General features: G+C 40.3%; 1 protein-coding gene across 2 annotated transcripts; it reads right to left on the bottom strand.

The window, feature by feature from the left end:
• Positions 1-4,888: 4,888 nt before the first annotated feature.
• On the bottom strand, positions 4,889-7,456 carry LOC117832453 (cell death-inducing p53-target protein 1-like). 2 transcript variants are annotated; one of them, XM_034711593.1, is made up of 6 exons: positions 7,439-7,456; positions 6,124-6,273; positions 5,856-5,990; positions 5,710-5,787; positions 5,378-5,525; positions 4,889-5,236 (listed from the first exon to the last, which is right to left on the bottom strand). In XM_034711593.1, exons 2-6 carry the CDS (start codon positions 6,263-6,265, stop codon positions 5,128-5,130), a joined length of 612 nt encoding a protein of 203 aa, XP_034567484.1. In that variant the 5' UTR covers positions 6,266-6,273; positions 7,439-7,456; the 3' UTR covers positions 4,889-5,127. The 2 variants fall into 2 exon arrangements, with proteins under 2 accessions (XP_034567484.1, XP_034567483.1); XM_034711592.1 differs by lacking the exon at positions 7,439-7,456 and having other exon boundaries at positions 6,124-6,288.
• Between the last annotated feature and the right edge of the window lie 2,487 nt (positions 7,457-9,943).

Raw genomic sequence — 9,943 nt, 5'->3', positions numbered from 1 at the left:
CATCTCAAAATATTAGAATACCACAAAAAAAGTGTCACATTTTCCATCAGTTTTTCAAGAAAGTGAAAATGTAATAGACTCTTTACACATAGACTATAATTTTTAATCATTTTTCAACTTTAGTTTTGGTAATTTATGGCCAAAGCTAAAAAAAAAAAAGTTAAAGAAAAATCTCAAAAAGTTAGAACATTTCATTTTGAGCTCAAGTAAGATAGTAAAAATACTGTGTGATCATTGGTCTAGTGACCACAATCATGGGGAATACTGCTGACTTGACGGTTGTCCAGAAGATGATTATCAATACCCTTCACGAGGAGGGTAAGCCACTGAAGGACATTGCTGGAAAGGCTGGCTGTACACAGAGTTCTGCAATGAAGCATATCAATAGAAAGTTGACTGAAAGGGACAAGTGTGGTATTAAAAGGTGCACAAGAATTGGGAAGGCTGCAGCCTTGAGAGGATTGTCAAGAAAAGTCGAATTGAGAATTTAGGAGAGCTTCACAAGAGGTGGACTTAGGCTGGTGTCAGTGCATCAAGAATCATCAAACTCAGAGGTGTTTGAGGTTCAGTGTGAAGTCTCTGCACTCTATGAAGATGTCATCTGCTTGTGTTGGTCCACTGTGTTTTATCAAGTCCACAGCCATATACCATTCCATGAGAATTAAGGGCACTTCATGCTTTCACAAGCTTTATGGAGATACTGATTTTCTTTCCCAGCGGGACTTAGCACCTGCCCGCATCGCCACAACTATCACCATAGGGGATACTGACTGGGATATTACTGTGCTTGACTAGCCAGCTAACTCAATTCACCCAAAGCCAATAGAGAGTCTGCGGGATCAAGAGGAAGATGAGAATAACGTCTGAGTCAATAAACTAATACATTAAATAACAGATGCCTCCTTAAGAAGAGTTACAAAGAAGGTTACTTAAACAAAAGAAGCAATCCAATTTGTATCCAAATATTGAATTAAGAAATTACTGTTAAATGGACATTAAGGGTCTAAAAGACTAAATAATCAAAGAATGAAATGTGACAATAGATCAAAGATCTGAAATTGTAAATCAGTAGTACAGTTTATCCACTCAAACAAAGAAAATGGCCCACAAGACACCCACCCGTGAAAAAGAAAAAAGTACAGAGTAAGGTAGAAAACTCTGTGACTTAATGAATGTGCTTTAACTCAAGAACAGACAATCACCATCAAGACATCCAGACTGAAACAAAAGTCTCATCAGTGTATACAAATACAGACGCACAAATACAGGAAACTGGAATATCAAAAATACCAGAACACAATCTCTGTGCAGTATAACAACAAACATAGACACAAAAAAAACAAATCCATCAGTGTTAACAGCTGCCTTTAATTGATAATTAATTACTTCAACATTAAACAACTGTGATGAAGTGCAGTTGATTTGTATTATAGTGCCATCTGCTGGGCACTTTAAGTATAACCAGCACATTGACATCTGTCTGAAGATCAAACTCAGAGACAAAACGTCCATCCTGCACAGCATGATGCAGCAGGATGTGTTAATGCACAATAATAACCAGGAAAACACTGTCTGCTTCTGTATGTTATCCTTTGCATTTCTTACTATCTTAACTCCATGTTGATTGAATATTTGTAAAACTCACTGTGGTCATTTTTTATGCTTCCTGTCAGAATGTAAATGAAGCATAAAGTCAAAGTCTACAGCCCTGATTGAGGCCTCTGCTCATTTCTGGTGCTTATAATCCTGAATATAGTTTATTCCTAATCCCATCATTGTGATGGGCTCTCACTCTGGCTCCTCTCTGAGTATGGGGGAATCGTCCCAGAGCAGATTCAGGTGTATGTGAGGCTGATTGGTCCTGATTGAGCCCAGGTGTGAGTAGCTTATATATACCTGGGAGTGTCAGTGCTCCGTGCTGACTCATAGTCTCACCTTCAGAGATAGTGAGGGATAGCCGTCTCCAGTTTCTGTAGTACGGGAGTGGGTTGCTGCTGGGCCTATTTAGTTCACCCTTTAAGCCCCTTGTTCTATCTCTGTGATTCCTAAATGAGTTTCTCCAGGGTCTCCCTGAGAGTTTGCTTCCTGGTCAGCTTCTCTGCAGCGGTGCTTTATTTTGCCTTACCCAAGCTTTGTTTTGGTTATTTCTAGCTCATTATTTTTGTCTTCTTTTCCTTTTTCATGACTTGAGATAGTAGCAGTTATTCCTGTGGGATAACTTTCAGAATCCCTCTCTCAGTCTGCAAAATTGTGTCCCGTTCCCCTACATCCTGACATCTCATCATGCTATTATGAGCTCTGACTTTTAAAGACTTCAGTGGTTTAACCTCCAATAAAGAAACCACGTATTACTTCAGGGTCATTATGTGGAGGGCTCCTGTCTATCCACAGATTTAAGAAGTCGTTAGTGAGCTGGGAGGCCTTGTCCAACAAAGCCAAGTTCTTGTGGAACAATCACCCTGAGTGTCTGAGCTTATTTCTCCTCCTCCTTTTTTTCTTAATGTCTCCCTTCAGAACTTTGTGTTCTGATTACTCCTCCACTCTTGGATGTATCTCCCCCCTGACTGCCAACACCTGATTCCAAGATAATTTGTCTCTTTGACTTTAGTACTCTAATATATTATTTTGGTCTTTCATAGCATGGACGACTGAAGTTTCACCACTGGCAAGCTTAATATGTTAAAACCTTTTGTTTGGAGGGCTTTAAAGAGAGTACGGAGGAGGAAACACTGTCATTTTAGGCTGTTAAAACCATAGACTGTATATGTATTTATTTACAGTCTATGGTTAAAACACATTGTTGCTTGACTTGTATGCCATATTTGGCATATTTTTATATGCCAAATATTACCTTTAAATGTGGGAGTCATCTTATGAATACAGAGATCAGTTGGGATTGCACATCCGGCTTACAGCCATCCCCTGTTTATTAATTACTCTTTGAAAACTATAAAAGAAAAGGCTTTAAGTTGGCTTTTGTGGAAAAAATCTGTGAAAAAATCTTTAAAACCTAAACAGAAAACTGAATGTTGACATGCTTACTTGACACCAAGTAAAAAGTTATGTACATATTTTTGGGGCATTTTTTCTACTTTTGTGCCACTGAAAGTGACGAATGGTAAGTTTTTTTGTTTGTTTGTTTGTTTGTTTGTTTGTTTGTTTGTTTGTTTGGTTGTTTTTTTGGCTTATTTTTTGTTTTTACAGAACAGACATTACATTTTTTTTATTTCAATCTCAATTAATGTTTTATGTTAAAAGTGACAAAATACAAACATGTGTTGTCAAAAATAAATAAGTAAATAAAATTCATTTTTTTTATATAAGAAATAAACAACTGTTTTTATTTTTGACATTTTATTACATTTATTAACATTTTGGGGTTTTCATTTCAACACAGTTTATTTTTCTTTATTTATATATAAATATATTTTTTTACCTTTTTTTTTACCAGTAAGTCAATTGAGAACCAATTCTCATTTACAATAAGGACCTACTGGGCAAAGAGTCAACACAGGTTGCATGATAAATGAATAAAAAAAACAAGGCTACAGCACAGGCTATGGTTTTTGATGTGAATTTGGATTAGTTTAGATATAACAGGGTTTTAGATGAAGGCCAGATCAGCTGAGAGTACAGGTGACAGTGGTGAGTGGTGAATGAGGCTCCAGTGACAAAACTGATAGCAGCGTGGTAAATGGCATCCAGTTTGTGAAGGAGGAGTGTTAGAAGCAGACCTGTAGGCTGTCACTGTAGTCGAGAATTGGGAGTACTGTCATCTTAACCAGAAGCTGTTTAGCAGAGTGCGTGAAGGAGGATTGTTATGATAGAGAAAACCAATACAGGATTTGACCTTAGTGAGCAGTGTATTTATGTGTTTGAAAAGAAAGTTGCAAACAAGAGACATTTTACCTACTTCAATGGCACATCAAACATTTGGTAGAGGACGTTTATATATATATATAATATATATATATATATATATATAATATATATATATATATATATATATATATATATATATATATATATATATAAAAAGACTCTTTAGAAGTTTATTTTGTATGTGTTAAGTTACATAATGAGGCAAAGCTCTCAATTTACCGGTCAATCTACGTTCCGACCCTCACCTATGGTCACGAGCTGTGGGTAGTGACCGAAAGAACGAGATCGCGAATACAAGCGGCCGAAATGAGCTTTCTCCGCAGGGTGGCTGGGCTCAGCCTTAGAGATAGGGTCAGGAGCTCAGACATCCGGGAGAGGCTCAAAGTAGAGCCGCTGCTCCTCCGGATCGAGAGGAGCCAGATGAGGTGGTTCGGGCATCTGGTTAGGATGCCTCCCGGGCGTCTCCCTGGGGAGGTGTTTCGGGCATGTCCGACTGGGAGGAGGCCACGGGGAAGGCCCAGGACGAGACTGGCGAGACTATGTCTCTCAGCTGGCCTGGGAGCGCCTCGGTATCCTCCCAGAAGGGCTGGTGGAAGTGGTCGGGGAGAGGAGTGTCTGGGCTTCCCTGCTGAGACTGCTGCCCCCGCGACCCGGACCCGGATAAGCAGAAGAAGATGGAGATGGAGATGGATGGAGAAGTTACATAATGCAGCTAAGTCACGCCTCTCACACTTGAATGCTTTGTCAGGCAGAGTTCATGTGGAAAGAGAGATTTTTTATTTTGGATGTCCTGGTTGAAGAGAGTCTTAAAGAAATAGTGACGTCTGGTGGATTTTTTAAGCAAAGACGTAGCGTGATCATGTTGTATTGAATTTAACATCAATAAGATAAGTGACTCAAAATGTGGTTTTGTAAAAGTTTGTGCAGGGAGTGAAAGGGTTGAAGTAGTGTGATATTATTACACTTGTTTCTTTTAATTCAGTGAAAGGTACATTTGCATATACAGACTTCGAATTATAAAATACCCATTAATAGACATGCATAGTATTAGCCCCAGTGACAAATGTTCCCTTTGACATATGTCTCATTTATGAGTGAATGCACACGGACAAACTGATTATCTATGCGTCCTGAGGAGTGATCATATTGACAGTGAGCGCTAACAGAGTCACTCAGTGAGGGAGCCTATCTGTTGAAGTACATCCTCACCAGTGAGTCAACGCTATCCAGTTTTCCAGCTTTCCCTCAGAGCTTTTTGACTGTCTGAATTGATGTTCGACACAGAGGACATCTGTGTGTGGTGGATTTTAAACTTTTGAGGCAGAAGGGAATGAGGCAACAACCCGCCAGGCCGCTGAAGAAAAAAAGAAAAAGAAAAAGGGAACAGACATGAAATGAAAAGTCAACAAACCTGGAAGCAACCATGGCAGCACAAATAGAAACAACCCCATAAAGATCCGTTAATAATTCCTATGCAAATATGTCCCTGCCGTACCCTAGGCAAGCTGTCATGACGCACAACATCCAGGTGATACTGCTGATGGAGGTGAAAGTCTCAGTCACGACAAACTCACAACACTCTGGACACTGAGTCTTGCATGGAGTCATAGGAAGGTTGTCCAAGTCCAGATACACTTTAGGAGCTGTAAGAACAGAATTCTCCCATTAGACTTCTAATGTGTCACAAATGATTTTACAAATCCAAATAAGGCACATAGAGGATTGATAGAAGAATGTAACACAGGTAAGGTTAAAGGCTTTCTCACTCGCAGTTCTTTCTCTCACACTAAAAAATGCAAAATGAGCGTTTGTGCATCACTGACTCACCCGGGAAAGTAGGTGGAGATTCAATGAAGAAAATATTTGAGCTAGGATCAGTCTCTGGACCAGAGGGGACACTAACGTCTACCAAAAAGAGAAAATGTGTTTAAAAAAATGAAGTATGATAGTGTAACGATTTGCCACAGACTCACCTTTCTTGTCATGATTCTTATCTTGAACATCGAGATTGTTTTCAAGGCTTTTTAGGAGCTCAGACTTCCTCTCTGTCAGTTTTTTAAGTTCTTCGTCGATGCTGCATATCTCATTATGATTCGATGCTGCCTCCTCTGGTTGGAATAGAAAGTACAGTCATACATATCAGAGCACCACACTCTCTGGACCCAAAGGACGCTAACTAAATTCAAGTGTTTTGGTTGCAGATATCTGTCTCAGAAGCTGTCAGAGATTTCTTTTTTTTACCCGTTTGTTCAAATTGAGTACGACTCCTCAGCTCTTCAAGAATGCACTGCAATTTTCTCTTTTCAATGAGCTGATGCTTCTTGAAGGAAATGTGTTTCAGCTCTTCAGAGATCTGTTTCACTCTGGAGTTGGAAGAAGTCATGGTGGATCCTGAAATGAAAGTGGGAAGCCATTGTTTTTATCATTGACTATATAATGTGTCTTGATCTCCCTCCATCATGAGGTTTTAAGCCAAAGGACCGCCCCTCTGAGTGCTAACAAAAAAGCAACCTCCGGTCTCAAAATAAGAAGCCCATGTGGAAGCGTTATAAACAGTTCATCGATCAACCGGTTGAGGCTGGCTGCAGAAACACCGGAAACCACATCAACAGCAATTCAAAAAAGACGATATTTGCAGCAATAATAACGATGTTTACAGCCTGGTTCAAAATACGGCTTTTGTCTGAAAAGCTAATTTCTCTAACGGCACACAGGGTGAATTTTTTTCTTCCTCTACTTGTACCCTCCCATAACACCCGCCACCTACTGTGGCAATAAGGAATTACAATAAATATTCCATACATAATACATGGATACAAATATGGCTCTAACAGAAGGTACGATGACTCTTGTGCAGGAGCCACATTTGTAAACAAAGCTGTCAATCTTGATATCACATCCCCCCCAAGACCACTTGGACATGAATCCGCATACTAAGAACTACCTATAATGACCATGTCTGAAAAAATATATAATTTATTGAGATGTCTTTTGATTTTAAAGTTTCACATACATTCCATCTGATATGGGGAGGCAGGGTTTATGACCTATACTGCAGCCAGTCAACAGAGGGGGCTCTAAATCTTTAAGCTTCACAGTCAGTGAACAGTATTCATGGCAAATCTTTTTTGGGGGGGGGCTGATACTGTTTATTATTATTACAATTGATAGTTTCAGTGAAATAAATGCACACATATCAATCATAGTTCATACCAAAAGCCAAAATGGTACAATAAAGAGCTGTTTGAGAGTGGAAAGAGGCGGCTGTCTTTTCTGAGCCAAGACAAATGATGTGGTTCACTTAAAGGTGACATATTACGCTTTTTTCATCAATATATATTGGTCTAAGAGGTCCCCAAAACATGTCTTTAAAGTTTATGCTCAAAAAACACTTTGAAATCAGATTTTGGCATGCCAGAAAAACCCTCTTCTTCAGCCCTCCTCAGAACTGTCTGTTTTCTCTCTGACCACGCCCCCTCAGGAAGTGGATGTGCCCTCGGCTCTCCGGCACGTTGATCTAATGTTTACATGTTGGCTGAACAACACGGCTGCTCACAGGTCGCGTTACTTCAACCCTCTGAATCTGATCCAGAATCTGATCCTGACGGAGAGGCGCCTGCAGCAGGACCTTTCTGAACGATTGGTCACAGATTTAATGTTTCTTGTTGTTTTATTTATCAGTATGTCGACGTGTGTCTTGGTACACAGCGACGAACATGTAGCTATGTGGCTATGCTAACTAGCGCTAGCACTTTTCCATGAAAAATAAAAATCACCCACTAGATCTTCAAATCTGCAGACGTGGGGAGTAAAACCGAACTTTGTGTTTATTAAGACAGCCTACAACTAGCATGCCTCCCTCCTAAGCTCCTTGTTAGCACACGTGTGCAGGGAATGAAAAACGGGGGGGATTTGAGTTGTATTTTATACAGTCTATGGGCTGAACAAGCTTCAAGCTCTGACTCCGTTACAGACCGGATATTGTTGTGACGTAACAAAAACACGGAAGTCTGAAATGGCTCGTTTCACACACATTTACAGAAAGGTGGAGAAATCAGAACAGGGGCAGAATGGATTTTTTAATTTTCGGGGGGGTTCGTAGACATGACAGGGAAACATATTTCAGGTAGAGAACCATTAAAAAGTCCATGCCCCCAATTTATGCACTCTTAGTCTTAGTATAATCAAAACAGATGAGTTGAAAAAAATTCAGCCTCCCACAGTTTATATCGCAAAGTTAGCTAGACAGACATTTCACCATTGGGCTGATGCCTGGTTTACACTGTATACGTTGACCCTACACTGTGAGGAGGAGACATCAGAGGAGACGGAATGAACGGCCAATGAACATAAGGTGTACAGCGATTCTGGGCATGCCGTAAATGCAGGAAATACTGTACTGTCAAGCAGACCAATTTAAAGGCTCTGCGTCATTTCAACTTAAAGTAACATTTTAGAGGAGATGCACGTCAAGCTCAATGCGTAGGCTTCTGCGTTGAAACAGGGCCATGCAGAACCAGACGTAGGCAACAGCGTCAATTCGACACAAATATAAACCAGGTTTTAGCAGGTATTCCTTGGCTTTTGCAGCCAGTCTCATTTGGACACTCAAGGAACTGCAGCTTTTAATCGTTCTGTATTGGCTTCATTGTTCAACACTTGAGGTTGCCGCTTGGAAGCAGCTGTTTGTCAGGAGGTCAAAAGCCTGCCTCAGCCCCACCTCTCTGCCTGCGTTCATTTTGACTGAAAGCTAGTTGGAGTCAGCGTAACTAATACGCCCCCTGCCATCATGAAGCTGCAGAAGCTTTCATTAGAAATGAATCAATGATGTTACTGAGACTAAGAACTTGTTATGAACGGTCGATGCTTCCATCCAGCCCTTTAATCATTTGGGGAGAAAAAAGTGTCATAGATCCAATCAATTAACCCAATGTGTACAGTGGATATCAAAAGTCTACACACCCGTGTTTAAATGCCAGGTTTTGTGATATAAAAAATTGAGTCCAAGATAAATCATGTCAGAACATTTTCCTCCTTTAATGTGACCTATAAGATGAACAATACAATTGATTTATTTTTTTTATCTTTTAGGGGGAAGAATAAAAATAAAAACTAGAATAATGTTGTTGCATAAGTGTATACACCCTTTAACTAAGCATTTTTTGATTTCATTACAGCACTCCGTTTTTTTTGTGGGAGTCTATTAGCATGGCACATCTTGACGTGGCAATATATGCCCACTCTTCTTTGCAAATAAGCTCCAAATCCATCAGATAGTGAGAGCATCTCCTGTGCACAGCCCTCTTCAGACCACCCCACAGATATTCAACTGGATTCAGGTCTGGGCTCTGGCTGGGCCGTTCCAAAACTTTAATCTTCTTTTGGTGAATCCATGCTTTTGTTGATTTGGATGTATGCTTTGGTTCGTTGTCATGTTGAACGGAGAAATTCCTCTTCATCTTCAGCTTTCTAACGGAGGCCTGGAGGTTTTGGGCAAAAACTGACTGGTATTTGTAACTGATCATACTTCCCTCCACCTTGACTAAGGCCCTGGTTCCAGCTGAAGAAAAACAGCCCCAAAGCATGATGCTGCCCCCACAATGCTTCTCTGTGGGTACGGTGTTCTTTATGTGATGTGCAGGCTTCCGTCTTGCAACCCTACCCATAGCCGAAACATATGAAGAATACGAGAGATGTTGCCACATGTAGTACACAGCCAGTACTAGTCAGAAATCCCTGCAGCTCCTTTAATGTTGTTGTAGGACTCTTGGAAGCCTCCCTGACCAGTTTTCTTCTCGTCTTTTCATCAGTTTTGGAGGGATGACCAGTTCTTTGTAATGTCACTGTTGTACCATATTTTCTCCACTTCATGATGACTGTCTTCACTGTGGTCCATGGTATATCTAATGCCTTGCGAAAATGTTTGTACCCTTCTCTTGGCTGACACTTTTCAACAATGAGATCCCTCTGCCATTTTGGAAGCTCTCTGCAGACCATGGCTTTTGCTGTAAGATGCAACTAATGAAATGTCAGGAAAATCCTCCTTGAACAGCTGATCTTT

The sequence above is a fragment of the Notolabrus celidotus genome, chromosome 20, assembly GCF_009762535.1.
Source record: "Notolabrus celidotus isolate fNotCel1 chromosome 20, fNotCel1.pri, whole genome shotgun sequence".
Taxonomy (NCBI): Eukaryota; Metazoa; Chordata; class Actinopteri; order Labriformes; family Labridae; genus Notolabrus; species Notolabrus celidotus.
Note: the sequence above shows the minus strand (reverse complement) of the source record. Positions and strands in the feature narration are given on the sequence as shown.